Genomic DNA, 27,589 nt, shown 5'->3' on the forward strand with positions numbered 1-27,589 from the left:
ATAGAATTGAGAATTAATCCCAATTTTAAGTCTTACAAATGTCCAAGCTAATTTTTTGTACCTCGTGTACATTTTTGAAAGTTATATCGAAAAATTAAATTTCAATATGCGTCTTACATCTCACATTTCGCATACGGCTCACATATAGCCTATTTATCTTTTATACTTTATTTCAACCCTTATAGAAATTTATTACTAGTAACGCCAATTTATCACTTATTTCGAGTAATTAATCACTTTTATTTCGAATACTTAAATTACTGTATATTATAGTATTTTAAATACTCAAAATAAGTGATTAATTGGCGTAGTGATAAATTTCTACAAGAGAATAAGGAGCCTTTAAATTCTTAATGTAAAAAATTTCAAGTAATTTTCTTTAATAAAATTTAATTAAAAATTTTAATTAAAAAATTTTTGAACACTGTGTTATATCACATTTAAAATCGTGATTATTTCAATAAAAAAACATTTTATGTGTAAAAAATATATTTTTTATATTTAATAAATTTTATATATATATATGCATATATGTAAAATATTCTCTCTCTCTCTCTCTCTCTCTCTCTCTCTCTCTCTCTCTCTCTCACACACACACACACACACACAACGGGGGCCAAATCTCTCAAATTGGTCTCATGATCAATTAGCCTGGATTCGCACCAGGGGCAAAGTCTGTTGGTAATGTCAAACGAATTTAGCCTGGACTTGCACCAGGGGCAAAGTCTTTTGGTCGAGTCTACGAAATTTAGCACGGACTCGAACCAGGGGCAAAGTCTTTTGGTTCAAGTCTACGAAATTTAGCACGGACTCGAACCAGGGGCAAAGTGTGTCGGTAAGGGGCAAAGTCTATCGCACGAAGATGGCGGTCTCTTCTTTAGGCAGGCCTTTGGCGATCTGTCTATTAATCTGTGGTGTTGGGACGTTGGGGATGAGGAATTCTAGTTACTAGTGAAAAAAAGGTTTCTACCTGCATATATACCTGGAAAAAGAATTGCTTTGTCTTCCGTTATAAAAATCTGTGTCCAAGTTGGGTGCGAGAGAGAAAGATAGTTTTTTTAACCTTTATCCGCAATGCGCAAACGTAGATGACGTCACGGTGACGTCACGCTCACCGCGCCGTTTGAAACTGGAAATGTAATTGGTGCTTTCGCTAATTCGTGTTTGCGCATTGCAAACGGAGGTAACAATCCACCCTTCTCTTTCCTTATAAACGTAGTTCTCTCTCGCACCCAACTTGGACACAGTTTTGCGCTCCTATTCTCCTTCCATATCTATATGTTCTAAGGTTTCTACTAGCAATTCTTTCTAAACTATCTAATGAATTTATCAATTGATCGACTGTAATTTCCCCATTTAAATAGTTGTTAATTAGTAAATTCAATAACGAAAATATAATATAACTCTCAAATCTAAGGTCTTGAGAATCCCTCATGGGGTCCTATTATTAAACAATTATTAAATTATGCGAATTATCAATTTTCGCGAAGTCTCGCGTTTATCGTGTGCAATGGATCTGGAATGTTATCTAAACAAACGAGAAGTTGGTCTAAATCGATGTTTCCCTCTAAAACGTCTGTTAGTAGGGTGATAATTATACTTATTATTTGTATGAATTTCTTCGTTAATTAATTTTCTATTTTCTTCAATAGTAAATTCTGATGACATTTGAAAAATACCTTAAATATTTAAATATCTAGATAATTAGCATATTGATCGATTTCAAGTAATTTGTCTGGACACTGATCTTTTAAATTAATGATTGTATCAAATCCTTACGATGAGTTTGTTTCTGAAATATCCTTTTCTATTTGTGATACTAAATCACACAGTTCTGCGATTAGTAACTGTTCTGAGAATTGGTCCTTTATTGGTTATACTTCGTCCGTAGGATAAAATTGTTCCGGTAAATTATTTCTTTCTACTTGTGATACTAATTCGTGTAATTTCGTGATTAGTAACTGCTCTGAAGAATCGGTTTCTGAACTAAATGTATTAGATGGTTCTTTTAACAAGGATTCTATTCCGGAGTCAGAGGGAATTCCCTTGTCTGAGGTTGGTGATAACTCTGGGAAATTAGTTCTGAGATCAAAATAATTAAGTGCTTCTTCTATTAAAGAATCAATCCCATACAGCACAGATTATTGCAATTATATTGCAGCAACGTTGCAATGTTGCAAGTTGCAATGCAACATTATAAAGACATTGCAGAGATATAAGTGCACAAAATTCCAGCACACTTGTAGCAACATGACATTAATATTTCGGAAATATTGCATGTAATCCAAATTCTATAATTTATACATTGTAATATATATAAATAAACTACAACGTATTTTCATTAATGATTTATTTACATTTATATACCTGTATATGCAACATTAGTTTATGGTTGCAATAACAAGCATTATTGCAAACTCATAACATATTGCAATATTGTTGTAATATTTTGTTGCAATCTTCAAAAAGCGGACATTTTAACATTGCTGCAATTCAACAGCAATGATGTAGCAACATTTTGCAGTGAATTTGCAATATTGCAATATTGCGGTGAAAGATTGTTGTAATGTCTTTGCAATCTATCGGTGCTGTATGGGTTCTAATATATTGTAAAAAAATTGATATTGATATATTTGAACAAGTTTTTTACGTGATTGAATATTATTGCATTGAGCCATCATACGTTACTCGTAAGTTCTTTTACGTTATAATAGTATTTATGTAGCAGAGAGAAAGAGATAAGAGAGAGATTATACAATATAACTTTAATAATCGAAAAAAATCACGATAACGCTATTGTCATATCTATGTGTGTGCATATATATAAACATATTAATTTGCATATTATCTACCCAGACAGCACCAAGTCTAAAATTGACGCATAAGATAGCATTAAGAAATCTTTAAGACAGCTATCTTATGATATGATATCAAAAAGACATCTTATAAAGATATCTTACGCGCCAATTTTGGACTTGGTGTTGTTTGGGTATATAAATAAAATATGTACACAAATAAAATAATATTTGCATAAATATTATTTTATTTGTACATATTTTATTTACATAGATTATATGCAAATATTTAAATAAATCATTCGATAATTTATTACACATTTTATTTATTATATAGATTTATATAGATTATATGCAAATATTTAAATAAATCATTCGATTATTTGTTACAGATGCATAATGTGAAATATATATTGCGTACACGAAACGATAATTGGAAGATAATGTTAGGCAAGAATTATTGCTATTCTTATTGTTCTTTTACATATAATATACATATACAGAGAAACAATGATAATACGAAAACCGGTTCTTGCTGATATCTCCCAATAATCGCATTCGTTCAACGCATTAGTGTTTGTGTCTACATGGATGTTACTACATATGCGATGTAAGAGAGACAAGGACTGAATGATAGTCTCTCCTTGTCAAGCTGTTAGCTGTCAGTATGTTACCACGGAAATTTCCCCTGCTCCTTATGAATCTAGTGAGAATCTTATCGTCCAGATATTTCATAAAATAAGTGACATAACTTTGGTTTTTTTTTTTTTAATATATTCTTGATATAATAAAGTAGTCCGCCAAAGAGTCGGATTTTGCATTTTTGCTCTGAAAAATTTATAATAAATAAAATACGGACTCCTGGCTAACCCAACCTTACCCGTTACTAGCTGCGCATTCCCCCAAGTTATATTATAAATTTTATTTTAATCTTTTTTTCAATAAATAACTCTTTGGCGGACTGCATTTGAGCTTACTGATTAAGAATATCATAAATTTAATAAGATTCATTCAGTAGTTTCGCTAATATCTGGAATATAAGAATCTCTAATTCCCGGCCGGCCGATAGGCGTCTCCACCATGTCGCCTGCCGACCCTTAACACAACAACCTGGCATCTTGATACCTCTTATTTCTCTTCATGTGCGAAAAAGGTTATAACAGATTATAAAGACTGCACTTAAAGTAGAGATGATTTACACAATGTATACACTATCTACACTTTTCGACACCATCTTGACTCCCATGTATCTTATGAATTGCGTTACTTTGTAATCTAGTGACTTTAGTTCATACCGTTAGGGTTGTAAGAGATGGCGACGACTAGTAACTTATAGGTTTGCGCTTGTTGTGTTGGATTGGTCGCGTTACTAGTCCCTAGGCTAATTACAACTAGAAGATTCCCTATGCCGGTATTACTAACGATAAATGATAAAAACGTCTAATTCTAAGTTAGATCATTCTTAAAATAGTTAATTATGTAGATTCTCGCAAGAAATGTTAGCGCGAAAAAATTTGGGTTTCGACCAATGGCAGGACGTCAGAACACTCTTGCATAAGCGCATAAGTGTAAATATGAGAATCTTGATTGGTCTATAAACGTATGCATAAGAAATTCAACCAATCGAATTTCTTATGCATATGCTTATGCGCTTATGCAAGAGTGTGTGCTCCCCGCTTTATGTTTATGCTTATGCGCATATGCAAAAGTGTGTGCTCTCTGCTTTAATGTTAAAAACCACGTGACCTTGCTGACGACCTCTGGTTTGGTATTTAATATCGTCCGTCATTTGGTCATTTGCTCTTGTGATTTCATGATAAACATAGATTCGTGTTAACGATTAGATTATCGTCATCTTTAAAATAGTTCAAAATTATTGGACTCTTCAAGAGTTTTAGATCGATTCATAACATCGTTAAAAATTTTGATACAAATATGATACGAACCATATCGAGCATACGGATGGCCCGCGCTATCGTTCGTGGTTCTGTACGAACCAACACCGTGAGATCTATAGTTATTCGCTATCTTCACAGAAAACATCAACAAAGGTATTTAATTTGTGATCCTGAATCATCTTCGCTTTAAAATTTTTTATTGTAGGTTATTCACATTTTGGAAACTGTCCTTAAAGTTTCACATTAACTCTAATGTAATGTAGCACAGGGAATGCAAACCCTTTTACTATGTAATTATTTGTATTTTAATCATGTCAAGGTAGCAATGTCAAAGTTATAAATATTTCTTATAACTATCATTCATTATATGTAAAAGAATGTATGCAAAAAATAATGTTTTGCATTATTTAGAGTTCTTATTCAGCATCACAGTGTTTTATATGATACATCAACACCATGGCAACAACAATTAAGGTTTTATGTGGATTATCCCAGTCACATCAAAGTCCCTCTTCCAGCATTGTCTCCTACCATGGAGACAGGAACAATAATTAGTTGGCAGAAAAAAGAAGGTAAACGGAACTGTTTATTGATATAAAAATGTAACAAGTATAGAATCATGATAAAATTTTGATAAAAGAATAGAATTATTTTTTACAGTTTTTAAACTTTCTATATTTAATCTTTTTTTTATCTTAGGTGATAAGTTGAATGAAGGTGATTTACTAGCAGAGATCGAAACAGATAAAGCCACAATGGGATTTGAAACCCCTGAAGAAGGTTATCTGGCCAAAATTCTGGTACCTGCTGGAACAAAAAATGTGCCCATAGGCAAATTGGTTTGCATTATTGTATCGGATGAATCTAGCATAGCTGCATTTAAAGACTTTAAAGATGATACAGTGGCTGCTCCTCCTGTACTGCCTTCACCAGCAGTTCCAACACCATCTGCACCACCACTGACACCTACAATATCACCAGCACCAGCTGTGGCAAAAGCTCCTGTTAGTCCACCCCCTTCTGGGGATAGAATATATGCTAGTCCATTAGCGAGAAGATTAGCAGTGGAAAAAGGACTTAGTTTACAGGTGCCACAAAATTGTTAATTTATAAATGAAACTGAAAAGAATGAAGACAAAAATATAAACTTGTCTTTATTTTTTCAATTTGTTTTATGTTATAATATTTTTAATTATAAATTTAAAAATTATGTGTGTGTGTTGTACCTAAATTAATATATTATTTAATTTAATTATTTAAAATTTATGAATAATTTATTAATTTATATATTATATTTATATATAAATAAAAATCATACATTCTATTTTTTATAGGGTCTAAAAGGAACAGGCTTATATGGTTCTGTAACGTCCAAAGATTTGGAAGGTGCTGTTACAGTACAACCAGGAATATCAGCAACTGGGGCACCTGGTGGACTAGATATTTCTATATCAAACATACGTGCTGTTATTGCTAAACGTTTGTTAGAAAGCAAGCAAACAATTCCACATTATTATCTTTCGATAGATGTGAAAATGGATGCTGCATTAGTAATGCGAGAACAATTTAATAAATTATTAGAAAAAGATAAGGTAAAATTGAGTGTCAATGACATTATCATTAAAGGAATGGCTATGGCTTGTAAAAAAGTTCCAGAAGGCAACAGTGCGTGGCTAGGAAATATAATTAGACAGTAAGTATATTATAACATTTGTTATTACAAATGTAATAATATATATATTTGAATATATGTTGTATTGAACAAATTACTTTTTTTTTTAGATACAATAATGTAGATGTTAGTGTAGCAGTAAGCACAGACAGTGGTCTAATTACTCCGATAGTGTTTGGTGCTGATACAAAAGGTATAGCACAAATTAGTAAAGAAGTAAAGGCATTAGCTGCGAAGGCAAGAGAAGGAAAATTACAACCGCAAGAATTTCAAGGAGGAACAATTACTGTGTCTAATTTAGGCATGTTTGGAATTAAAAATTTTGCTGCTATAATAAATCCTCCGCAATCTATTATTCTTGCTGTAGGAACCACAGAGACTAGACTGATACCTGCCAAAAATGAGAAAGGGTAAATATTTCTGCATAAATTTTATATGACATATGTGATTTATATATGACTTATGTGTTATTAATATGTAATTATTTCTACAGATTCATAACTGCCCAATATATGTCTGTAACTGCTAGCTGCGATCACCGTACTATTGATGGTGCGGTAGGTGCACAATGGTTAGTTGCTTTTAAGGATTTTATAGAGAATCCGACAACGATGCTTCTGTAATTATTAAATCGCTATTGATTTATCAATTGAGTAATTCGAACGGCACAAGTAACAGGTAAATAAAATTTCTCAAATATTTAATATTATTAATCTATATTTAAAGAATGATACTTAATTGCCCACTGAACCTTTTGATTAAGTTTCATTATAAATCTAGTAAAAATCTAAACAATTTAGTCGTTATGTAATTGTGCACAATTATTATATTAATAATTATATGGGCAAACAGAGGCTGCTCCTTATTTAATAGAAATGTAAATGTTATATCATAATTTTATATCTCTCAAAGTACATTTTTATATAGTTTAAAAATAACTTTATGATTTATAGACTCAAATTCAGTTTTTGAGATATATTTTCTTTCTTTTTGTTTCAGAAATGTTACTTCAAATAGAATAACAACATACAAAGGATTATTTATGTATTATTGTTATCAAGATTGTTGTAAAATTGATTTAATTTAAAATGTTATACCAACATTATTCAAAACTTTTAAAAAAGTAGTATAAAATATTTATGTTGTTTACAGATGAGAAGACTAATCTATCAATTTAGTAATTTCAATTAATTATAATAATTTGCGTTTTTTATACCGCATTATTAAATAAGATTGAAAATTTTTTTCAAACCGATACTAACCTAAATTTTTAACACCTTTTGGTGACCATGTGTACATACATATTTATAATAAATAATACAACTGCACTATGTTGCAGAAAATATGATGACCACATTTAGAAATTATTAACTTTTATGAAAGTTGTTAAAAATATATATAGTAAATATGTATACAGAGATGTATATCATATTTAATAAATTATCTTATGTTATTCTGCACATATTTTAATTTTATTTATTTCAAACAAAGTTTAGTGGAAATGTATCTGTTGAATATATAAAACTTATTTTTATCAAGGTGATATTAATTAACAGCGAACTGGCCAGTGATGACAAACTTTATTCCGTTACGTTTCGACTATCTATTTGGCCCCCCCTCTCTCTCTCTCCCCTTTCTCCCCCCCTCTCCCCCTCTCTCTCTTCCCCACCCTCTCTTTCTCTCTCCCTCTCTCCCTCTCTCCCTCCCTCTCCCTCCTCTCCCTCTCTTCCCCCTCCCCCTCTCCCTCCCTCTCCCTCTCTTCCCCCCTCCCCCTCTCCCCCCTCTCTCTCTGTCCCCCTCTCTCCCTCACTCTCTGTCCCCCTCTCTCCCTCTCTCTCTCTCCCTCCCTCTCTCCCCCCCTCTCTCTCTCTCCCCCCTCTCTCTCTTCAGACTATAATACATTAATAATTGATAATCTTAATATTAGATATGTATGACAGCATTCTCAACAGTTTTTAATACCCTTCCCATGTAGCGAGTTGACGTCATATTAAACGTCAAAATGACAGTATATATATATACATATTTTCTAAAATTCGACCCAAGATCTTTATTTTGAAAGCGGTTTTGGATACAAAAAAATGTTTCAAACAAAAATTGTAGGGTATCGAGGAGGACATAAGATCGTGCCATTAATTAGACATTATATAGTCATTTGAAGGTCCCGTGAAGGTCTTGCATTTCTTAAATAGAACTACCTATTTGTTATTGTATACTAGCAGCACAAGCGCGCGCGAAGCGATTTTCTTGCTTTCTCCTCATACTTGATCTCCATTTTCAATGCTCTCATTTTTATTTCTTTCATTTTCGTCTCTTCCATTATTATGTAATTTGGCGTTCTTCTGTCCAATCTTCTGTCTAATCTCCATTTTACATATTTCCTCTTTATTTTGTCTAGTTTTTCTTCCATCTTCCATATCCAGATCTCTGCTCCACATAATATGCTATGCTTGCTATTAAGGTTTCAAACATTTTCATTTATCTTCTCCTGTTTAAAATCCTGTTTAACCTTTCTCCTACGCTCTATGTCATCTTTATTGCTATCGTTGCCTTTCTCATCTTCTCTATTATGTGTTTCTATGATCTTCCATTTTTTTACATTATATTTTATTATTTTTTTTACAGCATATAATTTGTATATTATTGCAAAACTGAAATTTTATATTTTGATCTATGTATTATTATATATATACATGAGCAAATAAATATTTTTATTAATATTATGTTTTACATCTGTTGATACTCACTGTATCTGCTTTACTTTAAAACGTTAATTAAATTTTATTCCTCTATTTGTTATAATCTTAAATATAATTTTTATATATTACAATTGTAAATCTAAAAACTTATATATATTTTAATGTATATTATTTATATCATGAATATAAACAAATATTCTTATCAATATTATAATTTATACCTTACTATTATATATATGTTAAATTCTTTATTTAAAATTTAATATTTTTTATAAAAAATTAATTTTTTTAACATTTTGATTTTAATTGTATATAACATGGACATATAAAGTTTGTATCATTATATTCTTTTTTTTTCTATTAATTTTACAAATACTACAATATCATGTGTTATAAATAATTAATTAAATAATATTTAATATAATTTTAAATTAATTTATGTTTATATAATTTTAAAATACTTTTGTTATTTTCTTTTAGATATTTTTATATTAAATATTGAATTCTAACTTATTGTTTCAATAATTTTTCTTGTCATATATGTACAAAATAAATTATTTTTTATTATTTTATTTGACAATTACTTTTGTAAAAGTAATTCGACAATTACTATTGTAAAAATGCATCCTCAGAGTTATGCTTGAAGAAATATGGAATAATTCATTTTCAAAAAGCATTTTTCATCACAGGATGCACTTTCGAAGAAATAAAAATATATAAAACATATTATATTATAATATATTGAAATTTATATCTGTTTGTAATGATAAATATATCATTACAATGTTTGTAATTGTAAATATATAATATATAATAATATAAAATTAAAAGATTGTAAATATGTATATAATATAAAATTTACTATTATAATTTATTTAAAGTAATTATAATTTACACTGTAAAATACTAGCATTCTTATTGAAATATTTCTGTATATACATAATTTTTAACCAATCTACTTTGTTTTTCTTGTCCTAAATAAATTTTTAATGATTCCCAAGATCTAACTCGTGAAAATGCAACATAAAGTTGTCCGTGACTAAAAACATCTTTTCTTAAATTGATTGCAATTTTATCAAATGTTTGTTCTTGTGATTTATTTATGGTCATAGCAAAAGCTAATTTAATTGGAAATTGTCTTCTTTTAAATACAAATAGGTAAACATTTTCACAGTATAAAGTTATACGATTTAAAAAGATAATTTCTCCTCTTTTATCACCAGTATCCCCTTTTATCACCATCAGAATTTCATTTTAACAAATTATTTCCTAATTCTAAAATTAATAATCTTGTTCCAGTACACAAACCTTCGCTGATATTCAGATTTGTTTGAGATGCAAAGTAAATTTTTAGTAAATTCTAGAATCATCGATCAGCGTCAATAATAAAAGTCACGTTCTTTTTTGTATGTTTGTCAAGGTAAAAAGATGTCGTAAATTAAAACCTGTCATCACAAAACATTCTTTGCATATATACATTTAGCGGTATCGCAACCGTTTTCGCCGCATACTTATCGCGCTAAAAGCATGCGCAAAATTGCCACGCGGCCTCAATCACCAATTAGAAATAGCGAGCGGCTGCGCGCGTATGGCAAAACGCGAGTCCTTTGCGCACCTTAGCGAAGCGGCCAATTATGAGCTGTGTCCTCGAGTCACCTCGAGCACAATTTAAATTGCTCACAATAATTGGCGCTTCCCGAGAGGGTGGGTTTTCTTCGGGAAACCATAAAAGAGAGCTCGCACCCGAAATTCGCGCCTTATCGCCTTTCGCAGTGACCGCATAACGCAAACCGCATATTAGCTAATCCGCAAAAATTCTCGTTGACGACCGCCGCTTATTCCGCACTTTGTTTTCGATTACGTTTTCTCTGAAATAATTAACTGTTATAATAAGTCTTGTTCAAGTGTATTTGTAATTAAGGGTGTGTTGAAATTAAACCTTTTGATACAAAAAAAAGTGACTTATCCTGTTGTGTCGCGATTTCAAGATTTCTAATCAACATGATAATTGTATATTTTCTTAATCGGAGTTCATAAATTGGAAGATTTGTTGGATTTAAAGTATAATATTTAAATATTCTGTTAAAATAGCTTCATTAATATCATTATTATCATCAGTAGTTTCAGTAGTATCTATACTTGTGTATACTCTTTCTGTTGATTCATCAAGTAAATTTACAACTTGTTTGTTTAATTCATCCACATCAACATTTCTTACAGAAAGTATAACACGTTTTGCTGCAAGTCTATACTGATTGTGTTTGATTATTTCTTCGTATGTATCTTTCGTTATATTTGCATTTAAATTTGCTACACATCTTAATGGAATTTCAATATTATTAGACTGATCATTTAGAGAACCATTACCCAAATCTAATAAAAATTGAGCAAATTTCTGTTTATGTGGTAAAATACGCATATTTTCTGTTAATGAAAAAATTTTGAAATATTGCCATAATGAACTGAATTTAATTGATAAATTTACAGTTTCAGAACGTGTGGCATTTTGTTTTACTGGCAATAATTGTCTGAAATCTCCACCAAAAATAACAATTTTTTCTCCAAATGGTATATCATTATGCATTAAATCTTGTAAAAGACAATTCATTACTTCAAGAGCATATCGCGGTGCCATTGGTGCTTCATCCCAAATAAAAACATCTGTTTTTTTTTAAATAATCAGCTTCTTTGGATTGAACTTTTATATTCGATGTTGGATCATTAAAAAGAGGTACGGGCAAACCTAAAGTTTTATGTGCTGTTCTTCCATTTGGTAGTAATGTTGCAGCGATACCAGTGAAAGCCATTGTATTAACAACTTTGCCTTGAGATTTGAGTAAATAGTATAATGTTGTGTAAACAAAATTTTTACTTGAACCTCCTGGACCGTCAATGTATAAGCATTTTTTTTTGTTGACTGTTAGTTTTTGCCAAAAGAGTTAAAACATAATCAACAACATTTTTTTGACCATAATTTAACTGGCTATATTGTTGCTGACCACATAAAGCTTCTCTTTGCAATTGTTCTGCATCTTCTTCTTCATATTTTATCTTTATTTGTTCCATTTCTGGAAATTGCTTAAGTTTCCAACCTTCTTTGCGAAGTAATTGATTGATTTGAGCATAAGCTTTTTTTATTCCAGTGACTCGTCCAAATCGTCGTATGTAATCTTGGGACATTGCAACTTGAAATTCATCCGATAACTCTTTTGGATGCAATGGTTGGCAATGCATTAGTATTCGAACAAAAAGACCTAAGTTGTCTTGGCATCGTCCATATAGAAGCTAATTGCACGTTTCTATTCATCATCATCTTCAATTAAACCCAAAGCCAAACATGCAGAAGTAAATGTTTGATGTAATACACCATTAACTGTTTTTAAAGCATTATAACTTGTTGCTCCTTTAATATTCAATAAAAGAATACGTAAATGGAATAATTCGATTTCAGTTGGACTAACTGAGTACATTCGTCCAATACAATTAAATTTACTCTGACGTTTTTCCCAACGACTAATTTGTTTTCCATCAAGAATTACTTTCTTGAACACGTAATATAAAGGTATATCTGTATATACATATTGGTGTGCATCAACATCTCGTTTATTTAATTCAAAATAATCCATTAACATTGTTATACGTTCTAAAGCAAATTGTAAATTTTGTTCATTTAAATGATCAGAGATAATTACATTTTGTTTACTTGGCAAATGTACAGGTAAACAAATGATGGCATGACTTTTTTCTTGCAATATTTAATTTACAATACGCCAATAAGCTTCAACTGGTCCTACATAACGTGCTTCAATAAAATCTTTGATTTCGTCATGAACAATTTCCATATTATTCACATCTTCTATAACTACAGATGCTGCATCGTGACCTTTGTAAATATAATAAATACTTTACTGACTTGATACTTGAAACAACTTTAACATTAATATGACAATTAAAAATTGTTGATAATATTGGACAGTAAGGAACAACAAATCGATTATCTACTACAAATCCTCCAGGTTTCTCATACAAAATGCTATGTCTCTTCGACGGTATTGTGGATAACCATTTTCATCCATAGTTGTTTCCTCGTGAAAATATTTTGGAAAATGCTTTGAACATTTTCCATTTACCATACACCAATCACCACATAATCCATGAATCATATTTTTCATGACAATTTTATGCAAATTTTGATCAATAGCAAGATCCGGAATTTCAGCAGAAATATACTTATCAACGGTTTCCGAATTAATAATTTTGCATTGTGTTTTAAAGTTACTAATATATGCACATGCGGAAAACCACGTTTCTGAAATTCGATTACATAAACAAATGCTTTTACTTCACCAAAAAATTTTTGTCGAACAATCAAATCTATCAAATATTTTTTTTTATATCAAATACTCTAGCACAAATATCAGGTCTATCAGCAGTTTGTTGATTTGAAAGTAAATTTTCTTTAATTTCGAGCCAATTTGGATTACAAGTCATTGTAATAAAAACATCTGGTTTACCATATTTACGAACAATAGCCATCGCATCTTGATAATTTTGCATCATATTTCGAGGTGAACCAATAAATGTTGATGGAAGTATCATTACTCGTCTAACACGAGCATTAGCATCAGTCATTTTTTTTTCTAAATAATCGATTAGTCCCTGATGCTTTTCCACTCTCAACTGTTTTTGATTTTCTTTACACCAGTTAATTCTGTCTTTTTCTATTTTTACATAATTGTCAACAAGCCATTGTTGAAATAATCGTTTACCCATTAAAAAAATATTAGTATTGTCACGAATAGCTATTCGATATTGAATGTACATAGATCTAGTTACACGTTTTCCATTAATTTGTTTAATATTATCGTGCCAACTTGGCGTACCATAGAAGATAATACATTGGATAAATCCAAGGTTCAACATTTGGATCTATTGTACTTACATTGAACGTATTTTAAAGTTTTATCACGTTTGTTTCTAATTGTAACATAACAATCAGGAATATCTCCATCTGCAGTAGTTGAAAAAATTGCAGCAAGTTCGTTAGTTCTTTGAATATTATATCTTCCGCGATCAATACCTGTTTTCTTATTTAAGAATGCCATTTTTAAATTAGGCACATTTAAACCTGAGTTTTCTTGATTACAAACTTCTTCATGCATTATTTGATATGACTGAGCAAACATATTATTGCTGAGAATAATACCATCTAATGTATGTAATAACTCGTCATCAAGATTTGTATTTACATTTAAACGACATTTTGTAGTTTCGTTAGCGTCAAGAATGAAAAGCTGTCCATAACTTGATTGTTCTTGTGCAGCAGGATATAATGTAGTATTAATTTGATAATAAATTTGACCTTGAATTTTGAAGGAAGAAGAACTTCGTCTTTGTGCATTAAAATTAACCAAGTTAGCATTAAAAGAGGCAAAAGAAAATGCACTATTATATCTTCACAGATTTTTAAAAAACTTTAGATTTTTTATGATTTCCAAAAAATAACTGTTGTAGTTCATCAGGAAATGGTGATAGAGATTCCAATATAACTTTTCCATGACTACAACAATCATTGAATGAATTACATTTATTATAAACTTTTTCAGCGTGAAAATGTTGTGCTTTACAATATTTGCACTCTACTTCCATTTTTCCTATATAATGTTGATTTAAATTAAGATAATTTATGTTTTGAAATTCTTTATAATTGGCTCGACAATTTTGCATTTTTTCTTTTATCTGTGATATTTTGTAATTGTATATTATCAATTTCGGAAAAATTATCATTTATATTTACTGAAATTAATTGACTTGAATCTGTAGTATTTTCAACACTTGTAAGTGTTCTTTGTTTATGGTTGACAGTTTTTTTAATTATATTAACATTATCGTTATCAAGTTTTGAATTTGAAGTTATCAAAGCACTATTGCTCGATAACTTTGATATACAGTTGTTAATTGTAGTAACAGAATTGCTCAAAGTCGACGTTGTAATAACACATTTTATTACTGATGAAGCAAGATAAATATTATTTGTGACCAAAGAATTTTGCGATTTAGACACTGCAACTGATGAACTATTATTTAATAAATTTCTTGATTCACAAACTTTAGATGACTTAGCTATATTGTTTGTTGCATTTTCTTTCTTTTTCTCGCGGTATTTTTGTTGATTTAAAGCCTTTCGTTCTCTCTTTAATCGCTGAAATTCTTCTTCCTCTCGAGTACGAATAGCTTTACGTTTACCCATTTTTTAAATTATTTTAATTAAATCTTTTTTGTTAAATGTTTACATAGATAACTAAAATTTAAATATTATAAAATGTGACGAATATAAATGTATATACAAACAAAATATTTGTTTTTATTCATTCAAGTTTATTCTGGACTCTCTGTAGGTTGCCGGGGCGTTTTCAAGGGACCGCCAAACTCCTTACATCTTCCTTCTCTCGTTACAATATGTTACATATGCGGCGCTTTTTTCTGATAAGCGTTCTGAGGAGCGTTCCCAAACCTTTACAATCTTCCTCTGACCACTCATTACAAATCCATATCCCTTCCTTCTGGCGCTTTTTTCTGATAGGAGCGTTTCTAAACCTCTATGATCCCTTTTATTCCATTTGCACCTACTCTCCCCTTTCCTCCTTCTTCCATCTCCTTACTCCTTGTCTCCAATTCCTCTCCCTCCTATTTTCCATCCTCTCCTCCTCCCTCCAGCCGAACCTGCCTCCCTCCTTTTTTCCTCGCTTCTCCATCTCCTCCTTCTTCGTTTTTTTCTGGCAGGCGTGTGGGGTAAATGGCCCGAATTGGATTCGAACCTGGGACCTTAAGGCATACTGTCTTACGACTTAACCCACTGGTCTACCATTTCACCCTAAAATATTTGTTTATATAAATTTTAAATTAATTTTTAGTTAATAAATTTGTAGTTAATAAATTAAATAACAGACTATTATATAATTTTATTAAATTTTATTTAAATAAAAATAGCACACTGATGATTTAAAATTAAATAAAATATTACATAAAATAACTGTTTTTATTTTACACAGTTGTTAAATTATAAATTTCAATATTGCACTTACATTAAATATCAATTTAATAATAAATAACTATAACACGATAATATTAATTTAACATTTAAATGAAAATTTAATTTAATTTTATATAGCGAATATAGTTGTTATGTAACAAGTATATGTATAGTGTTCTTGATAATAAAATATTGAAATGTAAATCAAACATTCATTAATTTCTTACAAATTTCAAATATCAACAATTAAAATATCAAATAATACTTGTAGTGTTACAACTATAATGTCAAATATTTATGTCAAATTTTTATCTAAATTTTCACAATTATGTCTAATTGTCAAATTACAAAAGCTGGATTGGAGCTTTGTTTTAGCCAAAAAATATAAGTGGCTACCAAACCTGAAACAAAATATTTTTATTAGCTTATTTATTATTTACATATATTAGCTTATTTATTATTTATATATATTAGCTTATTTATTATTTATATATATTTGTCTTATTATGTGAAATATTTATTATTAATTGAAATAAAAAATAAAATAATACCTGAATATGCTATATTTTGCTCATATATATTCAGTTGGATCATATATATTCAACGATAAAAATCAAATATCAATCCACTGTAAAAAAAATTAAAATTATATTAACATATAAAACTATTTAAAATTATTATTTCATCTTTAAAACAAATAAATTTTCATATTATCTATATGTATATGACAATGTATTTAATAGGTATATATTATATATTATCAATTGATATTATTTTGTATTTTCAGCAAATATTTTGGCAGTGATATTATTTCTTTTCAAGAATATAGTAACAAATATATTATATAAAAAATGTATGAAATGGTAATACACATTTGATCTTAAGTGTAGTTATAAAGAAAATCTCAAAGTCAACTTTAAAATTTTAAATAAAAACCCACATTTTTATTTGATATTTTTCTATACCTTATCTCGAGAGCTTTTCAAAATATTAAAAACAAATATTTTTTCATTAAATACTTTTTTTAGTTATAATATTTTAAACAGTATTTTGACATACATTACAAAATATCTCGTAAAATGTTTAATTTTGTGTAATCTTAACATTTTATATATACATAATATTATATACATCGTATACTTAATATTTTATGCACATGAGACAAATCAATTAATGTAAATAAAATATAGTTTTTTCTTTAAGACAACTATATACGAGGGCGGTCCGATAAGTACTTAGCCTCACCGCCCGATGGTGCCAATATCGCAAGAGAGATTTACTATCGTGTAGTACATTCTCGTAGACGGCTACTGTCAAAATTTCAGCCGAATTGGACTTGTAGTTTTGTTTTGACCGCGTGTGGAAGCGGGCGTGTCCGCGGATTTTAGAAAAATGGAAAAAGAGCAATATCGGTCGGTGATTCGATTCTTGTTTTTGGAAGGAAAATCGCGCAGCTAAATCAAAGAGCGCTTGGATGCTGTGTACGGTGACTCTTCTCCTTCGATGGCGACCGTCAAAAATTGGTTTAACGAGTTTCAACGTGGTCGCACGTCGGTTTTTGATGAGCCACGCCCAGGTGCCCCGAAAATGGCTACCACGGAGGATAACGTGACAAAAATCCACGATCTCGTATTGGCAGACCGCCGATTGAAGGTGCGCGAGATAGCTGAAACAGTAGGCATCTCAAAAGACCGCGTGGGTCATATCCTGCATGAAATTTTGGGCATGAGAAAGCTGTCGGCGCAATGGGTGCCGCGTTTTTTTACTCCGAACAACAAGCGCAACTATGAGATCACTTCAGAGCAGTGTTTGACGCTGTTTAAGCGCAATCCGAAGGAGTTTCTGCGTCGTTTTGTGACCGTCGACGAAACATGGATCCACTGGTACACACCAGAGACCAAGGAACAGTCGAAACAGTGGACTTCACCCGGCGAACGTGCTCCGAAGAAGGCGAAGACTGTCCTATCGGCCGGAAAGGTGATGGCCACCGTTTTCTGGGATTCACAAGGTGTGATCTACATCGACTACTGGAGAAGGGCAAAACGGTCACAGGGCTTTACTATGCCGAATTATTGGGCCGATTCGACGCCAAATTGCAGAAAAAACGGCCCCATTTGGCGAAGAAAAAAGTGCTCTTCTACCATGACAACGCACCGGCTCACACCTCCGCCGTCGCCATGGCCAAATTGGTCGAACTACACTACGAACTGCTGCCCCATCCACCGTATTCTCCAGATTTGGCCCCGTGCGACTTTTTTTTGTTTCCAAACTTGAAAAAGTCACTCGCCGGGCAGAAATTTGAGTCGAATGAGGAGGTCATCGCCGCCACGGAGGCCTACTTTGCAGACCTTGAGAAAACGTATTTTTCAGATGGGTTAAAGAAGTTGGAGCATCGCTAGGTCAATTATATCGAGCTAAAAGGAGACTATGTTGAGAAATAAATCGCCACTTTTCCAAAATTTTCGTTTTTTTTTTGTAGGCTAAGTACTTATCGGACCGCCCTCGTATATACAGGATGTCTGGTAATTGTTGCCTCAACCATCGTGTGCAGGTAAAGTGAGTTAAACCGAATAGGAAAGTTCTCTACCGTTTTGCAATTTTTGTAATAATTATTGAGTTATTAAATAAAAAAGATCGGCCAATCCACGCGAATAAAAGCGCGCGACAAGAAGAGACGTCCTACTGTAACACGATACACGGCGCGCCGCAAAGCGGAAGGAGGAGCGAACGATGACTGTCTTTTTTTTTTTTTTTTTTTTTTTTTTGACTCTGGGGGAACCTCATGGTACCATTTACCTCCGGGTAGAGGTGAGGGTTATGTGGGACTCCCTGCTCCGCCTGGTCGGCCCGCGCCTCCGTCTGGCCGGTCCGCCGTAGCGGGCCGGAGAGTCGGAATCGGCGAACCGGAGAGCCGGGACAGGACCTACCGCACTAAAACCCCAGAGAATGTCCTTCACGGGCGTTATACAGGGGACGGCCAGGATGCTGGTATCCCATGCCGACTGGCCGCCCTTCCGCCTTATCCCTCCTTGGGAGGATGCCGCGGAAGGCGACACCCTCCCCCCGTCATTGTACGGGTACCTCGCGGTTGCGGCGCAGGGCGACATCGACCCCACGCCGCGCCCTCTCAAAGAGTTTGAGGGGCGGAGCCATGGCTCGAGAACTCTCGCTCGAGCCATCGCCCCCCGCTCCCTTGCTGGACGCATCCCCCGAACCCCCAAAAGGGGTGATCCGGTTCGGCGTTCCACTAGGGGAGCCCTCGCCAGGAAGCTCCTCTCAGAAGGAGAGGAACCCTCTCCGTGGACGACGTTGCCCTCCCACCGGTGCCTTATGGCTCCCGGTGAGAGGGCCCCGCGCGTCACGTCTCCGTCATTGAGGGGGGCCCAGGCGCCCCAGGCGGACAGGCAGCGCCCGCCCGCCAAAGACGCGTGGCCCCCCCTCGGTCCCCCTAATTACGGCTCCCTCCGCTCCCTTGGGAGTTAGGATTCGGCCGCAATCAGGGGGATTTCCCTTTCGGGGGCGCGGCCGCGCCCGCCTCGCCTAGGCAAGGCGGCGCACTCACGCCCCCGATTCTCGAGAGGTCTTTGGGGGGGAGTCCAGGGACTTAGTCGTCCCCAACCCCCCCCCCCCCGGCAACCTTATCCCGCGTTGTATGACGCGGGTGTGAATATGGCGGACCCTCCCCGCTCCCCGCCACCACGGGTGAGCACTCTCCCCAATGGTGGGGAAAGAGAGGGCCCGCCCCCTCCTCCGCGGCTATCTCTTGCGCCTAGACCTGTGCGCCGTTTTATTTTATATTGGCGGCGGCGTTCGATACTAAATAGTTAGGCGGCGGCGAATTCGCCGACAATTTTTTCTTTCGGCGGCGGCGAAATCGGCGGATGATAATTTATCGGCGGCGGCGGCGAATAACGGCGTCAACATATATATATATATTTTTTTTTTAAATAAAGGAATTAAACTATAATAATTAATAAACAGACTGATTATAGATATATAATATTTAAAAATTATCAAGAAACATAAATATATGTTTTATTTTATATTGTTCTCTTTAGTTTATTTTTATTCTCTTTTTATTTAACTTTTACATTTCAAAATCTTTTACCTTTCAATTATTTTAATTGTTTATTATGTTCAATAATGATAGAAATTATATATTAAATTTCAAAGTTAATTACATTTCTCTAATTTAGAATAAACTTTAATTTTTGTTTTTAATAAGTACAGATAATATAAATAAATAAAAATAGTAAACAATATATAATTATGCATACATATACATATATAACTTACGTACAACTACGTACATATAACAATACATATTATAACATTTATAATAAGATTATAAGATAAATAAAGATGAAACACAATATTTATTTTTAAAATATATTTATTAATGTGAAAAAACTGTGAAACTCGTGAAAACACAAAATAACATCATTTTTTAATCATTAATATCATATGTAACAAAAATAAAATATCAATCACTTTTTAACTTTTTACATATGAAAGACTTTTTCATTAAAAATTATACATTAATTAATAAGAAATTGCAAGTAATAATTATATAACTGTAGCAATGTTTTTTGGATAAACTTATACATAACTTATTATTTTATAGATTTTAATATATATCTTTTATTAATTTAAAATTATCATGAATAATAGGATTTTGTTAGATTTTGACGGTTTTAACGCAGAACGTTTTGCTGTGATAAGTAAACCTGCAGAAGAGAATGCACGCTCAGATGCTGAACTTGTGATCGGAATAGCATAAATGCAGCCACAATTTGTACAAATTTGGCAGTGATAACTTCATTTTATTCCACCATTGTAGAGGATCCTCGATAGATTCTGATATATGTAAATACTTCTTAACTTCAATAAGAATAGGATCTTCAGGAGGAATAATATTTGCGTGTTTCGCAGCTAATTCCAAACGTAATTTTTTGACTCCAAGAAGCTGACATGATTTATTAGAATAAATATCTGTTTCTCTCTTAGATACCTATTGTAAAAAAGCAGAATTAAACATGAAAATATAATTATATTATAAAAACAATAATTTTATATTTATTAGTAAACTATATGATTTTATTTTAATAAAAATTTTTTAAAATATTGTTTGATCTAATTAATTTGATCTAAATAATTAAATATTGTTTAATAACATATCGCTTAATGTTAATTAAAATAATTTTACCTGTTCATTTCTAATATTCAAAGGAACTATCTTGTGGATCATATATACTAAAAATTCCTCAGCAGATTGTTGCTTATCTGCAAGATATTCTGCAACACCTTTAACATTTTGAAGAGTCGGATCTAGAAGTGCTCCGCAAACATGGGCTTCGTGTATTGGAAATCGCTTTTTTAAGTTCTGTAAAATAGTTTTCTTAAATTGTTTTATTATAAATGAATCATCTTCATTTTCACACATATTGCTTTCAATTTCTGCCCTAAAAAAAAAATTATGCAACACATTCAACAATTAACTTCTTTAAATTTATAATAAGATACATTTATGATATAAAATATAAAAATATATTAAACCTAATAAATCTAAATAAAATAACAAACCTAAATAAAAGTGCTAAGTTTACTGTAGGATATTCTACTCCAGAAAGAATTTCTGTTGTTGTTTTAATACTTATTAAACAATTTGCTATATCTTCAATATTCTTCCATTCACTATTTGTGAGAATTGCATCATAACGCTTTTGCATTTCCAAGCAGCGTATTACTATTTCTACAAAATAAATTATAATTATATTTAATAGTAAATATATATAATTATATTAAATAATATTTTACAAAAAAGTTTAATATTATAAGTGCAATATTCAAATTCAGATAAATAAATTATATCTGCATTTGAATATATGCATTAACACATTCAACTTACCTTTATTTTTAAGTAAACTCGCTAGCATCTCTAGTGTACTATTCCACCTAGTTGATACATCTTTATGTAATCCTGAAGATGTCATAAATGAAGGAAAAGTCTGCGCATAGGAATGCTCGTTATTACTATTAAGTGTGGAATTAAATCTTACATCAGCTTCTAACATCTCTTCTAGATTTTCAACATTATCAAGTATGTTGTTTATTTCCTCTTGCTGTATAATTTCTTTTGTTTTTTCAATTTCTTGAGTTTTAAAAGCAAGAATTTTTATAATACTTCTAGCTTTAGTTATACAACTATTAATTTCTGGTAATTTAAAAAGAGTGTCTACTGTCACTAAATTGTGGAGTCCATGTGCAACACAAGGTACTCTGTCAACTTTCATATCTTTTGCAGATTTGACCATATTTGCTCCTCCATCAGTTACGAGAGTTATAATCTTGTTGTTTAAATTAAATTGCGTTAGCACTCTTTTTAATTCTTCAACAATATTATCCGCTGTATGAGGATGTGGCAAAAAACTTGTTTGTAACGTACATGATTTCAACTGTGTTTCTGTAGGTGATATCCAATGTAATGTAAAAGTCATAAATGGAATATGACGATAATTGTCAGTCCATGCGTCCATAGTTATAGAAATTGCACTTGGATTGTCTTCATTTATTTTTGCTTTAACAGCAAATACGCAGTCATTGTACACTCTTGAGAGTGAACTTCGAGATAGTGTACTTGGATGTGGTAGATCTGATTCGTTTTGTATAACACCATGTATTTTTAAAAAATCTCTTAGTCCACTTTTTTCAGCTTCGTAGAATGGAATAAAATCTCTACAAAACCAGATGGTCATGCTATCAAATAATTCTTTTTGTTTGTCAGTAATTTTTGAAGATTTGCTTGATTGTTGAGATTGTTTAGGTTCAAAGAATCTTTTAATATTGATTCTTTCATTTGATAAATGTGTTGTTTTTATATTATGCTCTTCTCTTAAATGAGTAAGTAAATTTCCTGTGCTAACTGCTTTTTTATATCTATAAACTTTTCGTCCATCAGGATGCATAAAGCATATTTTACAATATACATGACATTTGTCAACGAAAGCACCTTTCTCATTATCTTTTAGCATTCCAAAATATTCTCTAGCAATACTTCGAGTACGAGAGGAATTCTCGATGTTCACAACCAGATTTCTATTTTCTTTGAATTCATCGATATCCTGTATTTCAGCTGATTCTTCAATTTCATTGAAAAATGACATTTTGCATATAAACAATCTGAGAACAATAAAATACCAATAAGTCTGATAATTTCATAACAGAATAATCTAAATTAAGTAGCACAAACATACAATAGTAAGGCAGTGATTGTTTTATACTATTTTATTGCTTGACTATGATTAGTTGATACAGTAAAGTATATAAGTATATTTATTACTTACGTAGAATTTTTCTCTTTTTCGTCCACTTTTTCGGCGAAAACTGATTGTGCTGGATTAAGGAAACTAATCGCCCATCAATTTTCATCACTGATTCGATAGTTAAACGGCTATCCCGCTAATTCTTCGTTCATTCCTTTTTCACTCTTAGACTGCTTTCACATGAGGCGTAACTTGCGTAAGCGTAATTTATGTCAGCCAATCAAATCATTCAGCTATTATATGCAAAATTTTGCGTATAGTATCTGAACAATTTGATTGGCTAACACAAGATACGCTTACGCAAGTTACGCTTCACGTGACGGCACCCTTACGATCACGACTAAAATTTTTGTACATGTTATGGCCTTAAGAGCCTATCCAGACAAACTTGCATAGTCGCATAAACATATACATAAGAAAATTGATTGGTCCATTTCCTTATGCATTTGTTTATGGGCTAATCAATTTCCTTATGCATATATTTATGCGATTTTACAAATTTATCCGGATAAGGGAGCTATATATAGCATTTTGCTTTTTCTCGGCGTGTCATATTAATTTTCGGCGGCGGCGGCGGCGGCGTCCGGCAAAAATTTCAAAATTGGCGGCGGCGAAATCGGCGAATAATAATTTATCGGCGGCGGCGGCGTGGCGCGGCGGCGCAAAGGTCTACTTGCGCCGCTGGGAGCGAGCCCCCCCCGATTCCCGCCACCACAGACGAGCGAACTCGCCGATGGCGAGAAACAGGGGGGGCCCGCCCTTGTTCTTGCTACCTCTACCTCCACCGGGGGCGCGCCCCCCCCCCCCCGATTCCCGCCGCCACGGACGAGCAAGCTCGCCGACGGCGGGAAAAGAGGGGGCCTGTCCCCATCCTCCGGATCGTCCTCTCCCTCTTCCTCCTCCGAAGGCTGGGAGTTACCTCTCCCAGCCCTCTCCCTCTCTCTCTCTCTGCCTCCTCCTTCTGCAAGAGCACGCTCTCGCAGAAGGAGGAGAACGCCTTCCACGCCTCTTCGTCCTCCACCATCGCCTTCACCACTGTCGGTAGCGACAGGTCCCTTCCTATTGTGGCTGCGAGCTCCTCCCTTTCGTCCGCCCAGGCCACACACTCCTGGAGTGTGTGCCCGGCAGTGTCTCGCTCGCAGCCACAGTGATGGCATCGTGCCGTGCGCTCCTTCTTTATTCGACACAGGTACTCACCGAAGCACCCATGTCCGGTGAGCACCTGTGTCATGCGGTAGGAAACACCCCCCTTGGCCCTGCCTAGCCATTGCTCCAGGCAGGGCCGGATGGCCCCGACGGTCCACTGTCCCGGCAGCCGCGGGTCTTGCAGCTTGCCGGACCAGCTCTCTATAAGTTGCCGTCGGGTGTGGGTCCTCAGTGCACGCCGGACACTCTCAGTGACGGCCGTTCCTTGCCTTTGTAGCCCGCGTGTACGCCTATATACCTCGGCGTACATGCGGACTAATAACTCTATAGGGGGTACTCCTGAGAGCACCCCCACGGCCGTCCAGCTTACAGTACGGAACCCCCGGCATATGCGGTTGGCCACCCGCCTTTGTAGTTGGTGCAAACATCTCTGAGTTTGCGGGTGGCCTCCACCTTTTCTGCTCATACGGGGGCTCCGTACATAATCATGGAATGTATGGTTCCGGCGTACAATCGGCGAACCCTTCCGTCCGGTCCCCCAAGGTTCGGCAGCAGCCGGCATAGCGCCATCGCTGCCTTGCCAACCCTCGGGGTCAATTGGCGGAAGTGCTCGCCAAAGGCCCATTTGCCATCCAAGTGGAGACCCAGGTACTTGATCTGGGTCCTCACCTCCACAGGGGTGTTTCCCACTAATATTCGGACTTTGGGGGGCGCCCCATGGGAGCCGTCGTGGAAAAAGACGGCCTCCGTTTTTTGGGGCGCCACCTTCAGCCCGATTCCACCTATTGTGCGCACGACGCGAGCCACAGCGATATTAACACGCGCTACTGCTTCCTCTCAGGAGTCTCCTTCGGCCATGACCAGTGTGTTATCCGCGTAGCAGATGACATCACAGCCAGAGGGGAGGGCTGTCCTCAGGGTCACGTCGTATGCGAGGTAGCACATAAGGGGGCCCAATACTGACCCCTGCGGAACCCCGCACGACACTTCGACCCTGTGCTCCTTGGCGTTTTGGTCCACGTAGACCAGGCTCCTGTCCCGAAAATAGTCCGAGATTATTGACACCAGGTAGGGGGGAACCCTGTGGTATCTTAGGGCATCCCCCACCCGGTGCCATGGCAGGGTGTTGAAGGCGTTCGAAATGTCTAGTGAGACCTCCAACAACACCCCGCCTTCCCTCACGACGGCCCCCGAGACCGAGCGGACACGCAAGATTGCGTCAATAGTTGACCGCCCGGCCCGGAAGCCGTACTGTCTATCATCCAGATTCGGACCATCCCGGGACAGGTGATGGACGAGGCGGGCAGCGATGATTCTTTCCAGAATCTTTCCCGCCTCGTTCAACAGACATATAGGTCTGTACGTCGAGGGCGAATCCCTAGGTTTACCTTCCTTAGGGATTAGGACTATAGTTGCCCTCTTCCACTCCTGGGGGAAGGAGCCCTCCCTGAGGCACTCATTGTATAAGTGCCTCATGGGCTCCACCAGCTCTCTAAAGGCGAGGGCCCAGATTCCTCCGTGGATGCCGTCCGGTCCAGGGGCTTTCCCCTTCTTAATTCTTTTGACGGCATCCCGGTGTACCTCCCTACAGGAAGTACGGTCCGCTCTTAGCACCCCTCGCAAGAGTATCCTCTTGCGAAGGGTGAGCCCTCTCACCACGACAAGGTGGCGGACAACGAGAGGGAACGATGACTGTCTACGAATTGTGTTCAAAAAATCTTCGTGTATCGTGTTACTGTAAGACGTCTCTTCTCGTTGCGCGCTTCTATTCGCGTAGATTGGCCGATCTTTCTTATTTAATAATTCAATAATTAGTACGTAAATCGCAAAACGGTAGAGGACTTTCCTATTCGGTTTAACTTACTTTACTTGCACACGACGATTGAGGCGACAATTACCGGACACCCTGTATATATATATGTATATATATATATACATATATATATATATATATATATATATATATATAATTTTACCGATCCCATCTTTTTTATACTATATCTTGTATAAATTTTATACAAACTAATTAATATAAATTTTACATAAATTTTTTAAAAACTACATACAATATTAAATTTATATAAAATTTATATACACTGTTCAATGCTGGTTTTATATATATAAACTATACACGTACACACGCACGCACGCACGATTTGGAATGGAATACCTCATATATTTACATATAATATACAGGGTGTCCCATAATTCGCGAATCACCTTTTATGGGCAGATAGAGCGTGTTAAACTGAATAGAAAATTCATGTATCATTTTGCGATATTCACAATAATTATTGAGTTATTTATTAAAATATCTAAACGAATAAGCAGGTAGAAAGCATTATTTGATCGAGAGACGGCGTCATGCAGCGAGCGGCGACCAGTGTAGAGCGCCGAAAAGTAAGATGATACTTTTGATACTAAGCGGCATATAACAAATAAGTCATCCGACATGCACACCCAGTCCGGCCTACCGCTTTCTACCCGCTCATTCGTTTAGATATTTTAGTCAATAACTCAATAATTATTGCGAATATCGCAAAATGATACAGGATTTTCCTATTCAGTTTAACACGCTCTATCTAACCATGAAAGGTAATTCGCGAATTATGGGACACGCTGTATATATATATATATATATATATATTATATATATATATATATATATATATATATATATATATACTTTAAATATATTTAAATTGTCCAATACCCAGCATATGTATTTTAAAGTTATATATTTACATAATCAATTATTAGAATATAACAGTATTTATATTTAAATGCGATTTTGTATTTTCTTTAATAATCTTATGATATATTATATTTCAAAATAATTTACCTTATTGTTATTATATCTGTCTATTATATCTGTGAGGACAGCATACATATTCTGTGCCAATGTCCGGCTCTGGCTAGAAAGAGATTCAGGATCTGGGGACAAAGTTTTCTTAAATCCCAAGAATTAGACAAAACAAGGGTGGTGGAACTCATAAGCCTAGTGGAGAACTCTGGGCTGAGTAC

General features: G+C 34.3%; 2 protein-coding genes across 2 annotated transcripts; one reads left to right on the plus strand and one right to left on the minus strand.

Moving 5' to 3' along the window:
- The first annotated feature begins 4,515 nt into the window (after positions 1–4,515).
- muc (dihydrolipoamide S-acetyltransferase muc) lies at positions 4,516–7,825 on the plus strand. The gene is made up of 7 exons (XM_029316335.2): positions 4,516–4,846; positions 5,105–5,265; positions 5,393–5,781; positions 6,028–6,386; positions 6,476–6,775; positions 6,859–7,043; positions 7,365–7,825. The coding sequence occupies exons 1-6, from the start codon at positions 4,731–4,733 to the stop codon at positions 6,986–6,988; spliced, it is 1,455 nt and encodes a 484-aa protein (XP_029172168.1). The 5' UTR covers positions 4,516–4,730; the 3' UTR covers positions 6,989–7,043; positions 7,365–7,825.
- A 12,899-nt stretch (positions 7,826–20,724) lies between these two features.
- On the minus strand, positions 20,725–23,890 carry LOC146724218 (E3 SUMO-protein ligase ZBED1-like). Its single transcript, XM_085480324.1, is given in 7 exon segments — positions 20,725–20,765; positions 20,768–20,883; positions 20,885–21,108; positions 21,304–21,559; positions 21,681–21,849; positions 22,006–23,276; positions 23,441–23,890. Coding segments are annotated over 6 exon segments (2,061 nt in total). The 5' UTR covers positions 23,261–23,276; positions 23,441–23,890.
- Positions 23,891–27,589: the final 3,699 nt, after the last annotated feature.

This window comes from Nylanderia fulva, unplaced genomic scaffold, assembly GCF_048542155.1.
Source record: "Nylanderia fulva isolate GAGA-0341 unplaced genomic scaffold, ASM4854215v1 Scaffold142, whole genome shotgun sequence".
NCBI classification, from domain to species: Eukaryota; Metazoa; Arthropoda; class Insecta; order Hymenoptera; family Formicidae; genus Nylanderia; species Nylanderia fulva.

Bases quoted from the DNA above. Each gene is read 5' to 3' on its own strand.
- muc (XM_029316335.2), top strand. From the start codon at position 4,731: ATGATACGAACCATATCGAGCATACGGATGGCCCGCGCTATCGTTCGT. The intron at 4,847-5,104 runs GTATTTAATTTG...TGCATTATTTAG, and splicing joins CACAGAAAACATCAACAAAG to AGTTCTTATTCAGCATCACA. The intron at 6,387-6,475 runs GTAAGTATATTA...TTTTTTTTTTAG, and splicing joins CTAGGAAATATAATTAGACA to ATACAATAATGTAGATGTTA.